Source organism: Haliotis asinina, chromosome 9 (genome assembly GCF_037392515.1).
Source record: "Haliotis asinina isolate JCU_RB_2024 chromosome 9, JCU_Hal_asi_v2, whole genome shotgun sequence".
Taxonomy (NCBI): domain Eukaryota; kingdom Metazoa; phylum Mollusca; class Gastropoda; order Lepetellida; family Haliotidae; genus Haliotis; species Haliotis asinina.
Window position 1 is genome coordinate 56,323,213 of NC_090288.1, and position 19,299 is coordinate 56,342,511.

Genomic DNA, 19,299 nt, shown 5'->3' on the forward strand with positions numbered 1-19,299 from the left:
ATTTTATCAATTTACAGTGAGTGAGTGAGTGAGTTTAGTTTTACGCCGCACTCAGCAATATTACAGCTATATGGCGGCGGTCTGTAAATAATCGAGTCTGGACCAGACAATCCAGTGATCAACAACATGAGCATCGATCTGCGCAATTGGGAACCGATGACATGTGTCAACCAAGTCAGCGAGTCTGACCACCCGATCCCGTTAGTCGCCTCTTACGACAAGCTGAGTCGCCTTTTATGGCAAGCATGGGTTGCTGAAGGCCTATTCTACCCCGGGACCTTGACGGGTCCAATTTACAGAGTTTATGGTAATGGATATGGCAACAAAACTTTAATGGCCCACCCCTCATAACCAAGGATGGGTTTTAGGTTTTCTATGTAGTCCTAGTCCAGTGCCATTATGAAATTAGCTTTTTTCTCTCTTTATGTTTGTGTTTGTGTTTCAGAAATCAGCACAATGTTTGAAATGTTCCAGATTGCATCTCATGGTGAGTATGGCTTTAGAGTTATCTCCCTTACAGTTCCATCACCATGACATCAGATCAGTGGTTCAGTGCATGCTGCTTTTATGTTCAGGTGACAAATTGATTCATAAATTTTAAACAAATATTAAACAGTCTAATAGGACCCTTTTTCTTTGTATTTCTCAGATACGTTTTTAATGCAGGGGGATATAGTCGACGCCTCATCTGTCCGTCCATCCGTTCGTCCATCCGTCTGTAATCATTTTGTTTCTGGAGCATAACTCAGAAACCGTTCCATACCAAACTTTTGCTATTTACAGAGTTTTGGCATTTTTATTTTTTTGTTTTTCCATGGAACATTTTAGTGTTAGTCGAATGGTGTGGTGGGCTTCGTTTCTGGAGCAGAACTCAAAAACTGTTCAATATCTTTCTGCAAAAGATAGATATATCGATCAGAACCTGAAATGGTGCCTTTTGCTATTTACAGGTTTTTGTGGTTTATTATTTACTCGGTTTCCATGGAAAAGTTTCAGTCTCAAAAGTGAGAGGTGTGTTTCGTTTCCGGAGCCAATATCCAAAACTTTTGTAATATCTGTCAGCAAAAGTTGTAAGATATGTGTGACAGATCCCAAAGTGGTGCCTTTCGCTCTTTACAGGTTTCTTTGATTTATTATTTTCTCTGTTTCCACGGAAATGTTTCGGACTTCATCTCAAAATGGAGGGATGGGCTTCGTTTCCGGAGCAGAACTCAAAAACCGTTCAATATTTTTCTGCAAAACTTGTTACATACATCACTTACTTAAAGTGGTGCCTTTTGGTACTTACAGGTGTTTGTGATATATTATTTCCTCGGTTAGCATGGAAATGATTCGGATTTTGTCTCAAAAGTGAAAGGTGTGCTTCGTTTCCGGAGCACATCTCTAAAAGTTCCTAATATCTGTCAGCAAAACTTGGTAGATATATGTGGCAGACCCCAACGTGGTGCCTTTTGCTATTTACAGATTTTTGTTATTTATAATTTTCCTGGGTTTCCATGGAAATATTTTGGACTTAGTCTGATGGCTCTTGTTGTTCGAATTTGTCCCAACTTGTTTCAAAGGCATTGAAAGGATTTGAAAGTAAGTTGACAAAAGGATCAAACGAATTTTGCGTTATTTCCATACGCTTTGGGAAAACTAAAACCTATTCCCCTGCATAATGCACAAACGTTTATTCTACACAAAAGTCATAGATTAATGGTGTCTCAATCGCACTCGTTCACAACAGATAAGCTAGCCAAATTAACTGTCTTGTGTGTCACATCAACGTAAATCTTCTGCAGAGGAATGATATTTGTGGCCCCACTATCTGTTGCTGGTTTCTGATTTTCATTTAGACACGGAATACCAAATCTATACTTCGCATCCTCCTTATCCTTCCGTTGGAAGTGAATGAAGGAAAAGAGAATGTTGAACAATTCACTTTGAGTAGTGACTCATGACAGAGCGAGTGAGTGAGTTGGATATTCTGCTGCTATTAGTGTTAGCAATATCCCAGCAATATCACAGTGGAGGACACCAGATATAGTCAGCACACAGCTATAGATTTAAATGATTTTTTATTTTATTTTACCACTGTGAACAGACCGAGATCACTGAATGACTAGTCATGTCCTGAAATTTTTTGAAGTACGATGATGGTCTTATCAGACATAACATCTTTGCTATAATGAGTTTCTAAGTCATATTTACCCAAACTACAACTGTACTTTTGAGTCAACCTGTTATTGTCTGATGTGAAAAGGTCATTACCTAATCCAGCGTGAGGAAGTAGGTTTCATGTCCTTAAATGAAACCCTGATTTTGTTTGTATTTGTCTTGCACATATGACAATAACTGAAGAAGATGATTGTCTTCATTCATTTTGTTCTCTTTAAGTGGTCAGTGTGGGTTTTGTCAATCATCTGTCCAAATGTCGTAGTGAACATGACTCAGTGGTCCAGTGGAGGTGTCATACTTCACTTGCAGCGTTTTGTCCCTTGGATTTGTAATCTATGACCATGGATGACCTGATTGTGCCTCAAAGTTTCTCTGTGTCTGACTCTATAATGTAATCAATGTTTACACCTACATCAAATAGAACCTTCCTTCCAACATTGAGCTAGCTTGTCGATACATTTAAAGCAATGTTAAACCAGACACTAATGAATCTCAATCTGGGCATAGTGAATCCTAGTAACACCAGTCTTCCAGTATTCCAGAACAAACAGTGTTAAACTAATTCACTCCATGTTCAACTGATATAGTGATGTCATGATGACACCTGTTTGTCTATTTCAGAACACGAGCAGGCTTTAACAAAATACATGAAACTTCCTAGCAAGAAGGACAATGAGAAAGCCAGGGTGGAGGTTAACGAGGAGCTCTATGCAATGAGGAAGAAGTTCCATCAGGTGAGACAGTAGTCATTCACCTATTACTTCTTCAAGAAAAGCAAGATTTATCGGTGTCTGCTTCTTTATTGTGGATAGCATGACCTATCAGTATATGCTCGTTCTTTCATCAGGTGATTGGTAATGATAAAGGAGTAAGCCAGAACATCATGATGTTCACAATAAGGAAGTTGACATCCATAAATCTTGCTTTTCCTATGCATTCCACTTCCAAATGCCCTCCGAAGATTTTTGACGTCCTTACTCGGCTGTATCTCTCTCATCAACATTTAGAGGCAGGATGGTATGGTCATCTTTGTGGCTGAATTTGTTGTGTATCCCTTTGACCAGAAACCTGGGATTCCTGGTTGGAATCCTAGTTCAGTTTGATTATGTTTCTAGGTGTGATGGCATCATACTCGGCTCGTGTCTCTCTAAGATGGTTAACACTGCTCAGCTGCTGCTATGCCTGTATGCCTTGATATTACTGGAATGTGTGGTTCAGAGCAATGTTGAAACTGTTATTTTAACGACCTTTATTGTTCTGAGAATACTTTTTCTTTCACAACCAGCCCTTTTCACAGATGAGATTTCCAGGTGAGAATATAGGTCTCCATCAACCTATATTTCAAAAGAGGTGACGAATTGGAAATACGGTTGTTTACTTGTCATGAGACACAGACTTAGTAGATTGTTGACAACATGGGTGTGTGGGCAGGATCAGTTGCTTGGTAACAGGGTTGATTATTTGTCATGACATACATACTTCGTAGATTGTTGCGAGTCAAGCATGAGTCAGTGGATTGTCTTGTCCAGCTGGCTTAATATAGCTGGAAATGTATTAGAAGCTGCCAAGTTTACATGGCAATTTGTCAGGGCAATTTATCTACCTTTCCTGCAGGATCCTTAGGGAAATTTAGAAATTATGAAATTTGGGACATTATGTTTTGGTAACTGAAATGTATGTTTATATTTGCCTAAGTCAAGTAAAAGCTTTAGAGAACTAAGGCCACTGTTCTTGATAATTTGGGATGGTTAGTTAACCAGTTAGTTGAAGATTTTGCTAACTATGCTTTGGGCTAGAGATCAAGTCGTCACTTAGAATATGTGAAGAATACTTGTTTGTCCCCTGCCATAATATACTCTTAAAAAAAGGTAGGGGAACCTGAAGTTTCAATTTGGATAGGAAGTGTAAATGTTAACAAACATTTCAAGGACAGACATCTTGTGAATGCACCTCCATTTCCCTCCCCTAAACACAACGCATGTTATGCACATGCACAACGCAGTAGCCCCATACACGTGCATGGGGTCCCATTCTTGATTTTGAACTTTTTTCAAGAAGATCGAGAAATCACACAGAACATTAATTTTGACACTCATCTTGCATCACACATTCGTTAACGTTTGTTTCTAGTCATTTGTTTTAAAATGAAAATTGTATACATGCAAATTACATGCCATACAACAATCATCTTTCAAAAGCGACTACATGCCAAATAACTATGGTTGTAAGGAAGTGCAAATGGTAATGCACTTTCAAAACATTCAAATTTCAATAATATCATATCAACATTAATTGACTTCCATAAATTTCCTAAATATCGGGGTGTGTGTGTGTGTGTGTGTGTGTAAATGTCAGTGGGGGATTCCCTGTGGGAGTGTTGCGGCATAGGTTTGCCGGATTATTGGATTGATTGATTAGGCTCGTTATAAACTCCTCTTGTTTAGGGGTGTAATTCCGGTTTGGATTTTTGCGAGAACAAAGTGAGTTTGCGACTGTATTGTCAGAGGGATAGTCTGACAGACTATGTGTATATAAGTTATTTGTAGTGAGATTTTTTACACATAAATTGGTAGAACAGCATGTGTGTTTGTTCTGTGGAACGGCTGCTCTCTGGGTTAGAGAGTTGGCATCCTGAGTTAAGACTTGATAACTGGGGAAGAAAAAACAGCACTACTGGTGGATGAGTTACTCTATATAAGATTAAGTGATTGAAAAGAAATTTTTTGCACAGATAAATATATGGCACTGGGGTGCCGCGACAGCAAGTTAGTTGTCGCACTTCACATTGCTAGTTGTGAGTGGAAGCAATATGGAAGTTCTAAAAATGTCCTTATGAGTGGCACCAGGTTTAATTTCCTGGTATTCATCAAGAATTTCATCCACGTGTGCTGCATTTTACTGTCAGAAGCGGTTTAATTAGCTGACTCCCTTATGCCTTTATACAGGGACCTCAGAAATGCTAACTCCGAGTGCATACAGACTTTCTGGAAGCATGTCTCCAAGGAAACACAATTCCCACACTTGTGGCCAGCCCACCACTGATACAAGCCACATACCCCATTGAGCTTGCCCTAATCATAGCTCAAGCTGCAAGAACGTATGCAATTACTTCATTGCGCATGCAAATCCAGCTCCGAAATGCCCAGCTGGAGAATATTGAGAAATCTATCACAGAGATCCAAGCGAGGGTCCCACCCACCACCGATACTGCCTCAATCCACGCTATCACCACCGCCATTGAAACCATATGGCACTCACGACCTCCCAAAAAAAAGGTACTGCAATAGACACTAAACTTGCGCCCTCTTACGCAATCTTTATGGGCAAACTAGAAAATAAGCCCAGTACCCCAACAAACCAACCTTTACTTAAGGTTTATCGATGAAATTTAGGCACTAGGACAAGCACACCTACAGTAATTTCTCAATTATCTCAATAATTATCACGTCGCACTATCAAATTCATGGCTGAATTTTCAAGAAACAAAGTCGCATTTCTTGACACTTCGGTCTTTTACAATAACAACCTCCACAAACTGGAGTTCACACTCTATTGCAAACCCACCCACATGCACTCATACCTGTTGTATACATCTTGTCACCCTAGACACATCAAAATGAAAGGTCCTTTCAGCCAGTTTCTATGATTGAAACACATCTGTTCAACACCTGAGGAATATGAAAAACACAGCCTCAATCTCATCAACTGTGACCTGAAACGAGGGTATCCAAAGAAACATATACAACAAAATTAAACCTGGTCAGATCTTAAGGACAGGAAATCTCTCTTATCCTCCCCCATTAAAGAACCAGGAAAACCCTCAGAATGGTTCTAGTCAGCTACTATAATCCCATGAACATGGAACCCAATGCAATTGCCAGAAAACGTCGGCACCTATCAAGTGGCTAAGACCTCTGTCAAGACACTTTTCCCTCACCACATATTGCTGCTTATCGCAAAATCAAACCCCTCAAGGATCACTTAGTCAAGTGCTCCTTTGACCCTTGTGAGATAACTACCACAAATCATTGGACAGACAGTGCAACTGCAAAATCTGCGAAACACTAAGCAATAGTGACACTTTCACAAGTTCCGTCACCCAAAAATAAGGCCTTCAAATTACGAAGCTACACTTGCCAATCCTGCAATGTAGTACACCTTCCTACCCGCAAACGCTGCCAGAAACAATATGTAGGTGAAACTAAGAGATGTTTCAGAATGTGACTAACAGAACACTATGCTGATATCACACACAGACAACCCTGTTGCACTTCTTCTCAATTTGGAACATCATGGCAAAAATGATTTATAATTCCAAATCATAACCCAACTCAGAGATAACCCAGACTCTGATACAACCACCATAAAAATGAGCTCCATACGTTCCACTCGCAAGGACTCAACGACAGGATTGTAGGCTGTAATATCCTTTTCGCCTTCTCTTTTTCTGTGGAGGGCCAAGTCTGAATCGTGTCTGATGTAAGCCACTATCTATCAAACGTAGCCTCCTTTCCCCGCCTATCCTTCTGAGCGACTACTTTTCGTTCACGTCCTAAATTTACTGACCAGAAATATAGAAAGATTTTAAAAATTATTAAAAGAGTCTGTTTGTAGACACAGTCCCCCAAGGGAGAATTAGAAATATGTTTTGTGCGTTTTTCCTGAGTGGGACTGCATTGGTGCCTTTTCTCACCAAGAGAGAGCCTGCTCAGCAAGGCCCTTTTCACAGACCCAACTGATATGATCATGATTCCTTGCTTCACGTGAGGTGCAAGGGTCTCAAGTCCCTCGCGTGAAGGACTTTTCATGCATGTGGGTATCGATCGTACACTACACCCAACCTGTGTGAATCGAAACATTCGAATTTTGCATCTGGCTGTTTTTCTCTCAAGCTTTGTCTTAGTAAAGTTGCTGCAGTGTAATTCTCCTTCTTAATATTTACGGGGACTACATTTGTGAGTTTTGTCAAAATTTATTGGGGTGCGAGGCAGACCTATTCACTACATTTTGCAGATGACACAAGAAAAACAGATTTAGAGTTATCTCCCTTCCAATGATTTGCATTTGCAAAACATCAGTAGTTTCTATGCATCATGTACCTCTCTGTATGAGTGCTGAGCCAATCAGAAAACGACATTTATGTGTGAGGTAAGGTTATAACATTTAACATTAGCCAAATAATTTCTTCATATTATGTTTAAACTTCATTGTTTGTAGGTATATTTTACATTTCTCATTATTTTGAAAGGGGATTTTCATGTTTAGTTGTTAACTGGGGATTTTACATTTACTTGATTGAAAGCTAAGTAAAAATTCATGTAGTTTAGTGTAACTTTCACTGCTAACCATTCTAATTTTTGTTTATTTTTCATTACATTCCTCTGATCATGAATGATTATTATGACAAAGAAGCACAGATTGTTTACCTGCTCTTCTATACAGGTGTGATGGTTGGTTTATTGTTCAATGCCACCCTCAGAAGGTTGTTCCAGCAATATGACAGCGGTCTGTAAATAATAGACTCCAAACGTGTGTTACACTCCTTGTAACTGTTGGCATTGTAGAAGTTTGTGAATTTATGACAGACGTTTTCTGGATGATAACACCTTTATTTGATGTCTCTAGGGAGATTCTTAGACTGGCATCTTAGACAAGATTTTTGATGCTCTAATGTACTAGAAATCAAGATGCTTTCCTAATGCTGATCGAAGTTTAGCAAAAAGTCCATGTAGATGTTTTTCTTGAACCTCCCAGCAAAGAAAGAATGCATAGTATTTTATGTTTTGTTGTAAAAAATGTACATTTCCAAATGACTTGTCCTCTAATATGTGCCTTTCATTGTGAGGCTGAACTAGATATCATCTGATTTGCTGGTGAACCTCCCCCTCATACCGTCTGACCTGCCCTATGTCGAAATATCCAGTCTCTAAGCCCATTCCACTCCCAATATATTGTAATTTCATACTCAGCTGATGTCAAAGTCCTTTGACCTGTGTTGAAATGAACAAGACTTTATCAAGGTCCCTTCTCACATGTGTTCTATATTTTGTCATGTTGTTAAGTGCCTCATGGCTATCGTACTTCAGCTGAAGCTGTCTGTTAGGAGATACTGTGCTTAAAGGGGCACTGATGCGGAGCGAATAATGTTTCTCGCCAACGGTCTAACTACGAAACCAAACTGCAATTTGGTCAGCGCCCGCTCCTTAGACCGTGACGGACAAAGGAACTGGGTTCCTGTCCATATCAGCAGAATTTTTTCACCTAAACAGTCTGGAGGCCGGATGCCCATCTTATGCCATTTCTTTGAAAATATCCATGGTATTCCTTGTCCGATCGTAACCAAATATCCCAGCAGTGTAGTACTTTTAGGATGCTTGGATGGTATAGTTACTGATCCAATTTGATCCTATTTCTGCGTTTTTAACCTCGATATTTAATCATGTTACATGAAAATATGATGTCTACAGGCACGTAGCAAGCCATTTGTTTCAGTACGGAAGATTGCAAAGCTTTATATTTAGGTAGTTTTGAGTGTTGGTTGAGCTGTGATAGCAAATATCATACGTAAATTTTGGTAGCTATGGTAGCTACAATAGTTTCTTATTTATGATAATAAAAACACAAAGTTGATTTATTTGAATTCGTAAACAAAAAACGATGACTTTGCCTTTGGTAGAGAAATCTGAAAATTTTCTTACGTAAAAAACCCCTTATTTCACCTATTTACCAAAGTACACAGCAAATGCCAGTGTGTATTCCTTATGTAACGAAATTCCGTTGGTATCCTCAAAACAGTTTCGGCCCATAAGGGTTTTCAGGCTGCATGCGACACAGAGATTACATCTTCCTTGCTGTAACTCGCGCTTGATGGTGTAAATACACGTGTTATTTGTCATCATTCCCTTAATGATATTTATACAGGTATAATTAGTAGTAACACCACTTCGGTTACTCAACAAAGGTTCCCATTTGGCATTTCTCCTGTCTGCAGTAAATGCTCAACATTATAAATTAAGGTCTGTAATGGCAAATGTATTGTACGTTATGTAATATGTGCATGTAAGTGATGCAAGAGGTTTTATCAGCTGAGTTACAAAAGCAAACATCGATCAAAGAATTAACCGATAACACACTGATTGATTAATTACTTTTATCTTCTAGCGGATTTGTCAAAAGGCAGAGTGTGTAGATGACAACACCCTGTCGTAAAGTGTGAGTGCAAAAACAACATGCTCCCTTCAAAGAATTAACCACCCTTGCGTTGATTGATTGATTGCTCATTATTGGTTAACTAAATTACTTAGAATAGTGGACATCATACAATTAGTTGCCAGGTGTGCTATCTTGGGAGACCAATGAGAGGTTTATCTGGTTTTCACCAACGAAAGACGTGAAACGATGTGTTACTTTTTCGCAAATTAGACAGTTGTAAGACACGCGACACAGAGCAGGATTATTTACCAGCTGCAGATGAATGGAATACGATTTCTTTTACGTGGATATTGATGGATACACTCCTGAACAAGGTAGTAGCCTGACATTGTTGCTATAAAATTAGTCTGTTTTACATTCAGTATTTGCACTTTGTTTTAATATATTTATTGTAGCATTCAGCAGAATCTGTATGACAGAAAACAGACACTAGATCGCGTATGTGTGTGAAATAGGATCCACATTGGCAATCTATACAATGTATAAATGTTGCTGTTATGTTAGAAATTTACTATGAGTATAAGCAGATCGTGTGTTCTTTTGTTAATTTTCAGAATCATACAAATATGACAATAAACTAATTAGGGTTATGAGGCAAAATATAGAGACGTTCATTGGCTTCGTTATTTTTCCGTCCTAATAGTGTTTTACCATTTCTACCACTGGCAGATGATTAACCTTCAAAGTGTTTCATTTGTTTTCATAATACATTTGTAGCGAAGTAAAAAATGACTTCACCTCAGTTGATCTGTCTATAATTAAACTATCAGTTGCGCCTACGGACTGCGCAGCAGAGGTCACGAACCAGTCACGAATTCTGGGATATCATCCGGGTACTCACGGGAGAAAAACAATAACAAAAGTTTACACCAGTCCACGGAAATTGCTCCGCATTAGTGCCCCTTTAAGCCTCCACGGGCCAATGAGCAGACTGTGTGTGAAGTTGTCATACAAATCCTGAAACTAATATACCCAGTCACACATAGACCTTGAAACAGACCTACCCAATTACATAGAGACTGTGAAACTAATATACCCAATTACATAAAGACCCCTAAACAAATATACCCAGCTACATACAAAACCTGAAACAAATATACCAAACTACATACAGACCCTGAAACTAATATACCCAGTTATATACAAAACCTGAAACAAATATACCCAATTCCATAAAGACCCAAAAATAAATATACCCAGTTATATACAAAACCTGAAACTAATATACCCAATCACATACAGACCCAAAAACAAAAATACCCAATTAGACACCGACCCTGAGACAAATATACCCAGTACATAGGGACCAGGCTGAGGAAAATATATCCAATCACATATAGGCCTTGAAACAAACCTACCCATGACACTAATATACCCAAATGCATGTAGACCCTGAGACAAATATAGCCAATCACATATGGACCCTTACATAAATATGCTGATGCATATGCAGACCTTGAACCAAATATGCCCATTCATGATGTCTAGAATATGTTGTAAGCCAAATACACAGTTATAAGAGATTATCAAGAAATGCACTAAAGGATGTATAAAATACATAAGATAGTATTTGTATGATGCTATAAGGTAAAATTAAAAGTTTAAATGCATACAAAATTTTCACAAGAAATATGATATACATATACGGATATAACACATGTCAACACTTGTGCAAGGTCATGTGATGCTTCACATGAGCTATAAATAGATTGAAAAGTTGTCATGTGACTCCACTGGTGGTTGCACAATACTCTCTCATCTCACTGGTCTGTCACATTGACCCTGAACAAATGTACCCAATGTAGACAATGCAAATCTAGAAGATGGGGCAAATGTAGGTACTATAGTTTCATGAATGAAAAAGAAGAAAGTCTCTGCACTCCTTTTCATCATATTTCGGATTATAATGAATGAACTGTTTTTCCATGTGAAATATTTTGTTAGTAAGTTGATGTCAGTCTATACTCTTAAGTGTTGCAGGCTATATGTTCATGATACCTGTAGCCTTGATACCATGGTTATACAACATTTCTGTCATTTAAGTGGCGAGTCTAGATGAGAAAACAGTACAAGGATACCAGTCAGCTTGTTTTCATTATCTCTATAGTTTAGAAAACATCATGTTTCTTGTTTTACTGATCCAATGATCGTATCTTTTTGAGAATAACAAAAATCCCACTTGAAAAGTAAAGTCCTTATTTTAAGATATATGGGAGTGAGACTTCGGCTATGCAAGGCAGCTTGTTTGATAGTAAGACTCCAGTATCTGGTGTCAGAGACTTTAAAATAAATTATCTACAATATTTGCATAAGAATGGCCCATGTGGCTTTTTACTTTGACTGGTGATTTTTTTTCCCTCCTACCTTTAGGTTTTCTGAGGATGAAAGTCTGTGAAACAAGAAATATAATTGATCTGGCCTAAAATTTTAATTATTGCTTTAGAGGTGTTTGATGTTTTGGCTTTTGTGCCGTTGGATGGAATCCAAGGTGGAATGTCAAGGTCACCAAGTGCACATTGCGAGATACATGTATCTACATGGCAAAGTTGTTGATGTTTTCAACTGACTGGCACTGGTTCTCATATATATTTGCATTTATATAATTTTACCTTGTATAGATAAATGGTCATGTGGTGGAAAATCTGTTGGGGTAAAACAATTTTTTGTGAAGTGTAAGTTTACAGATGTTGAAAAGTAGTTGGTGATAAACCAGAAATAGGCTTTTGATATCATTCACCTGCAGAAAGATTGGTTCCAGTAGAGTCTTTTGATAATAGACAGGGTAGCTTTTTCATTTTATATCATATTTTTTGTGCTGCATTTTCAGTGCTGTGTTACTTAGTGCCATGTATGAAAGTATATCAGAATAAAACTACATAGGACAGTATAATAATGGCAAAGCATGTGTCAGTTAAGCTTTCATCCATATTATCCCGTCCACATGTAGAGGTGATGTTTGTAGAGGTGATCAACAGGATGCTTGGGCTTAGTGATAAGGTTTATTGCATCATCATGTTGAAGTGTATTTTTTACCTCTCTTTTTTGACACCATAGTCTAACCCATCTGCCCAAATTTGTCTTAAACTCTAGTGTGTCAATGTCCCCATTCAAACCTATTAGTGGGATGCTGGGGCTGTAGTAAAACATTGCAGTTGATGATGATACTATTTAGGCAAAGTCACCAGGACAGTGTCATGCTATTAAACTCCAACAGGGGGGAGAAACTCTCATAATATCAAGTACTTGTTCATATTGCCCAGATCTTGATGACTTACAGGTAAATAAATCACAGGAATATTGCTATATGCTGCCTTAAAGAAGCGAAAACATGTCTTGTTACACTAGTTTATTAAAAAAATCTTCTGTGTATTAAATGTGAGACAGAGACATTGACACAAATTTCAAGGAGTATCCATATCCTCGCCAGTCTTTCCAGTAGATGCCATTGTAGTACGCGCCGGTTGGTGTGTAGCTGCCGCCATTGTAGTAGACTCCATTGAGGAGGGCATAGCTGCAGTAGTTGTACCACCATCCTGCACTCTGTTGGCTTGCACAGCCGTTCCGGTCTGGGCGGTCATATGTGGCGAAGGGCATGTTGTTGTTGAAGGATAGATCATCAGTGATCGAGCCAGAAAACCCTCCAATGTTCAGTGTGAAATAGGTCTGGTCTTGCAGACGGAAGTAGGAATAACGCACATTTTGAGCTACGTTATCCCATGTCTGCATGTTGATTGTTAACACATTATTACCTGAAGAAAATAAAGTTGCAAAAGTTGGTTGTTTGATAAGTTATGAAAGATGTTTCATCAGGCAGTTCGAAATATATAGGTAAGGAATTCACTGATGAAAATGGCAGTTTAAGTTAATTTGTGTGTTTGTTCTTGGATGCCAGACTCAGCAGTATTCCAGCTGTATGTGTCTGTATATAATCAAGACAGTCCAGTGACTAACATCATGAGCATTAATCTACACAATTGGCAAATGTCAGCCAAGTCTGTGAGTCTGATCACTAAATCATGTTAGGCGCCTTTTACAACAAGTATGGGTGTCTGAAGACCAGTTCTTATCCGCATCCTCATCTGTTAGTAATTTATGAAACTCTGTGACTCCACAAGAGATGGACCAGGTTTGTACTGCTAGGTTCAGATTAGCAAGGGGCTCTGTCCTGTGTTAAACACTTTAAGGGTCTGACTTTTTCAAAAAGGTAATCTTCAAGGATTGGTTTCCTCATAGGGACAATGGGGATAGCCATGTGGTTTTAATGTATTTCATTGTCACACCAAGGTCAGGGTCAATTCCCATGCACACACTTGTGGATTTTTTCATTACACTGCCATAATGTAGCTGGAATGTTGTTAAAAGTGTGAAGGATTCACTCACTCACTCTTGTTGGGCAATTATTGCGAAATTGGAATGGACAGTTTCCTTTTTTGTGCTGCAGTATTGTGAAAGAAAGTCTGTACTGCTTAGTGTTTCATCACTGTACTGGAAGCTATACAAGAAAGTACATACCATTAATAGTAATGATAAAAGTAGAAAATATAAATATTTGAACAATGTAATGTTTTCCCCATTGTTTTCTGCCAGGACCTCTTCACTTAGAATTCTGGATAAATTTTGGGTTATAATCTTCTTGTCCACCATTACCTGTAGATGTGAGGTAGTAGATTTGATTGAGTCCTGCCCAGTAGCTGTCCTGAACATTGCCGAATCCTGTAACATACTCCTGCCATTGTCGGATGAAAGTGACGGTGGGGGACATCCGTCTCTGTATGACTGTGAATGAGTTGTCTGCTGTGTGCTCACAATATACCTGTAGACATACACAGTATTGACAGCGCTGAAGTGACACAGTACTGACGATGCTGAATAGAGACCGTATTGACACTGCTGAAGTGACACAGAATAGACCATGCTTAAAAGAGACAGTATTGACACTTCTGAAGAGAGACAATGATGCTGAATGGAGAGAGTATTGATGATGCTGAAGAGAGACAGGATTGATGATGCTGAAGAGACACAGTATTGACGATGCTGAAGAGAGACAGTATTGATGATGCTGAAGTGATACAGTATTGACGATGCTGAAGGGAGACAGTATTGATGATGCAGAAATGACACAGTATTGACGATGCTGAAGAGTGACAGTATTGATGATGCTGAAGAAAAACAGTATTGTAGATGCTGAAGTGAGACAGTATTGACGATGCTGAAGTAACACAGTATTGATGATGGTGAAGAGAGATAGTTTGGATAATGCTGAAGAGAAACAGTATCGTTGATGCTGAAGTGAGACAGTATTGATGATGCTGAAGTGACACAGTATTGACGATGCTGAAGAGAGACAGTATTGATGATGCTGAAGAAAAACAGTGTTGTAGATGAAGTGAGACAGTATTGATGATGCTGAAGTAACACAGTATTGATGATGCTGAAGAGAGACAGTTTGGATAATGCTGAAGAGAAACAGTATTGATGATGCTGAAGTGAGACAGTATTGATGATGCTGAAGTGACACAGTATTGACGATGCTGAAGAGAGACAGTATTGATGATGCTGAAGAAAAACAGTGTTGTAGATGCTGAAGTGAGACAGTATTGATGATGCTGAAGTAACACAGTATTGATGATGCTGAAGAGAGACAGTTTGGATAATGCTGAAGAGAAACAGTATTGTTGATGCTGAAGTGAGACAGTATTGATGATGCTGTAGTGACACAATATTGACTATGCTTTAAAGAGACATTATTGACATTGCTTAAGAGAGACAGTGTTAATGATGCTGAAGAGAGACAGTATTGATGATGCTGAAGAGAGACAGTATTGATGATGCTGAAGAGAGACAGTCTTGTAGATGCTGAAGAGAGACAGCATTGATGATGCTGAAGAGAGACAGTATTGATGATGGTGAAGAGAGACAGTATTGATGATGCTGAAGAGAGACAGTATTGATGATGCTGAAGAGAGACAGTATTGATGCTGCTGAATTGATAGAGTATTGATGTTGCTGAAGTGACAGTATTGAGGATACTGAAGAAAGACAGTATTGATGATGCTGGAGAGAGACAGTATTGATGATGGTGAAGAGAGACAGTATTGATGATGGTGAAGAGAGACAGTATTGATGATGCTAAATTGACAGAGTATCGATGTTGCTGAAGTGACAGTATTGATGATACTGAAGAGAGACAATATTGATGATCTTAAAACAAGACAATATTGATGGACGATGCTGAAGGGAGATAGTATTGATAATGCTGAAGTTACACACTATTGACAATGATAATATTTGACTGTGCCTCTCCATTATTTTAAAGAGGAAGCTAATTTTTATGAATGAAAGAACATGAATCTTGCAACATAAGTCATATTTGGGATTTTTTACTTTCCCAATAAAGTACAAACTTTCGTACATTTTTGGTTAAGTCCCATCCGGAAGTCTTGGAAGTCGTTGTGGCTGAACGGGCAAGACGTCTGACTTTGTGTGCTGGCGATTAGGTGTCTGATTCTGAGGATGCGGGTTTGAATCCCAGATGAGACTCAACCAAAAAAGTCCAAGAATTTGTACTTTACTAAGAAAGTGAAATTCCAAATATGACTTATGTTGCATTTGACCACTTTCTAAATGGCATCATGTAATGATAACATGAATCTTGCTTTCCTTGAGGAAACTTACAAGTTGAAGGAGGCAAGTTATAACAGAATTATGTTTATCTTTCACAATCAATCACCTATGCACACATTGTTAAGTCATACCTGGAAGGGTGTGGTCTTGTTCATGTGTAGTGTGTACACGCCAGATACATTGTAGCCTCCAACCTTCCGTACCTCATGACAGTCTGAAACCAATAAAAAGCTGTAGCATCTTCATACAGATATATACTTCTCATAAAAAGGAATACCCAGTTGTTCCATCCTGCCACACTTAATATAGCAATGCATGACAGATTAATTATAGTAATTGTGAAATGCTTTTGATGGTGCTGTGCTCTTTAAGTAGTATATACGTGAGTCATGTTGATGAGACTAATTGTCCTGAGTTGCATCCCGTGCATGTTTGCTGATGATGGGAGTCAAAGATTTTTGGCATGTCAGAGTAATGCTTAAATTTATAGGGAAATTAACATTTAAATTTACTGGGAACAAATTTACAGTTTGTGTTTCTCATTTTTCTAGTTTGCTGAAATGTCATGTTACTTGATGTATGTATCACTCCTTCATTTTGTGTAAATTTATACTGTTGTGATTATTTGTTGTTGTTGAACCATTAAATGTCTGCAATTTGTTTTTGCTATCAAAATGACATGTACCATAATAAGTTTAACATTGACTAGTGACACTCTCTCATACATAGAATGAATCCATTTTGTTAAGCTTATGTTAAATATCCATTTTAATAGCGGTGCATAGATAAATTGCTTTATCCAGCTTCATGTAAGAATGAGGAGTTTTGACTTGTTCCTGTGACTCTGATGAAAAGCCATGTACAACCGTCACAATCTGCGAACAGGGAGTAAAAAGTCTTATCATCCCAGCATGAATTGGGGACCACACAAAGTGAGAAAAGCATGCATTGCCAAGCCTTTAGTAACGTGTGCTGCATTGAGGTCAGTCGATCAGCTGGTGTCAACAAGGCAGCAAGGAAACGTGAACCATGACATCTCACATTAATAAGAATTAGATGCGTATTGTTTTCTTGTCATAAGAGGTTACTAACGGGATGGGCTCGCTGACTTGGATGACAGTTCCCAGTTTTGCAGTTCTATGCTCATGCTGTTGATCACTGGAATGTCAGGTCGAAAACTGACTAATTTATAGACCGCCACCATGTACCTGGAATGTTGCTGAGGGTGACATAAAATTTTAACTCGCTCACTCACTCACTCACTCACTCACTCACTCTTGTGACGTACAAAGTCACTATTGTTTGTCTGCTAACATTGTAAGTATTTACTGGCACAATACTTGAAATAGCTTTCAAACTAGACACAAGGGAAATACAATATTATCTGACCTACATTCACTGTTGTGTGTAGTGTGGGTGTCTTAAAGTATTGCCAAATCCATGGACCCTGAGATAGGCACTATAGTGAAGGAGGACTGTATTTTGATACCACTGATATTATGATATTACGTTTTCTTAAGGTTGAGAAACAATCAAATTGAGCAGCACAGAACATTTGACAATGGTTGAGAGTGCTGCTTGCTCAGAGGTGTGCCATTTGACTGACTTTGTATAAGAGTTAAAAAAAAATTGACCAGAAAAAGTGAGCAAGCACACACACACACACACACACACACACACACACACACACACACACACACACACACACACGGACACACACACACGGACACACACACACATGGACACACACACACGGACACAGACACACGGACACACACACACACGGAAACACACACACATGGACACACACACACACGGACACACACAGACACACAGACACACAAGAATATGGAGATGCACCTAGGCACTGTGTGATAGAATGTTGAAATTCAGCACTTGGAGCTTGTAATGTGGTGAATACAGTTGATATACTTAATTTAATAATTTATACGCTGCAGGTATTTGGGGACTGCAGCCTGTGCTTGTAGCATGAGGTGGTTGCACTTGTAACATAGTGTCGGCTAAGTCATGAATCGCTGGGTTCAGGCATGTTTGTTTACTGGTACACCCACCTTTAGATCTGTTGACTATTCCACACAAGGCTCAATGCAACAGTGCTGAGCACAGCGTAACGTAGCACTCAGTTCTTACCTCCATAGAGTTTTGTATCATCTTTGTTCAGAGCTTTGTGGTGATACTCGGGCCCGCTGTGGCTGCTCTGGGATGAGCTGACGAGGCTGCCCATCAAGACAAGTCCCAGAAACACAGAAAGAGTCAACATAGCGTGCATCATGACTCTGGGATGGAGTGTAGTCAGTTATGGAAGTACAGCATTATATACTTCCATGTAGGTCAGCTGACTCATATCTCCTCACAGTTGTAGTCAACTGAGCCAATGGGGAGCCTTGAACAGCCTGAAACGGATCAATATGTAAATGCTGAGTAAAATGTGTACCTGAACTTTAACTGACTCTATTGTTAAGGACCTTTGCCCGGGGAATTTGAAATACCTGTTTGGATTATTGTATTATTGTATTGTTGGACCTTTGAACAACCTGGATAGTCAGTTCTGTGACTGACACACCACTTTTAGCAATTGAATTTACCTGAGTGTATGTACATGATGAAAATTAGATATGTGCAATTTGTAATCTTGGAATTAAGCAGTAGAATAAGTTTTAGAATTTGTCTTCCCAGTATGTGTGATTATGGACACACCACCATAAGGCCAGACAAATTGTATTTCTTGTTTTATGGATTCTTATCCTCAGAAATCCTAAAGGCAGGAGGGAATAAGTGATATGATTAAGAGTATAACAGGGAAATATTAACAGGCTTTTATGTATATATGTGAGATGAAAGGTTTGAATTAGTTGACAGGGCTTCGTTTTAGTGCCTCTTGGCATGCTAATATTGCCATAAAACATAAAAAATCTTTATGTGTTGTCTTGTACACACTGAGTTGGTTCAGTCAGTTTTCCTCTGATATAGCATGTCACCTAAAGTGGGAGAACTGCCACAAATGAAGCATGTCTGAGGTGTTTCGTATTTTAGTAACACTCACTCACAGGCTTGTGAACAGTGCTGACATAGTTAGAAATATAATCAGGCTGGACTGAGGTATAGGTTTCTGTCCAAGGGACATAACTCAACACTGGTGCACCTCAGAGGTCTGGGCCACTCAAGTCTCTAAGTATGTGGTGGATTGAGAGTTTTCAAAGTAATCATAATGCCCAGATCAACGAGGAGGTCAGGCACACGGATCGATGCATATCCTCATCCACTGTTGTAGAATGGTGCTCA

The 19,299-nt window shown here is 38.8% G+C and overlaps 2 protein-coding genes across 4 annotated transcripts in view; one reads left to right on the top strand and one right to left on the bottom strand.

Annotated features, from left to right (window-relative positions):
• LOC137296189 (DCC-interacting protein 13-alpha-like) overlaps positions 1 to 19,299 on the top strand; it is a 96,777-nt gene that overhangs the window by 10,715 nt on the left and 66,763 nt on the right. For all 3 annotated transcript variants that reach the window (XM_067827907.1, XM_067827908.1, XM_067827906.1), the window contains exons 6-7: positions 446 to 487; positions 2,782 to 2,894. In XM_067827907.1, the coding sequence (XP_067684008.1) occupies positions 446 to 487; positions 2,782 to 2,894 (155 nt within the window). The remainder of the gene's footprint in view (positions 1 to 445; positions 488 to 2,781; positions 2,895 to 19,299) is intronic.
• Positions 12,704 to 18,393, bottom strand: LOC137296657 (angiopoietin-related protein 1-like). The gene is made up of 4 exons (XM_067828476.1): positions 18,148 to 18,393; positions 16,128 to 16,210; positions 14,020 to 14,185; positions 12,704 to 13,121 (listed from the first exon to the last, which is right to left on the bottom strand). Exons 1-4 carry the CDS (start codon positions 18,287 to 18,289, stop codon positions 12,742 to 12,744), a joined length of 771 nt encoding a protein of 256 aa, XP_067684577.1. The 5' UTR covers positions 18,290 to 18,393; the 3' UTR covers positions 12,704 to 12,741.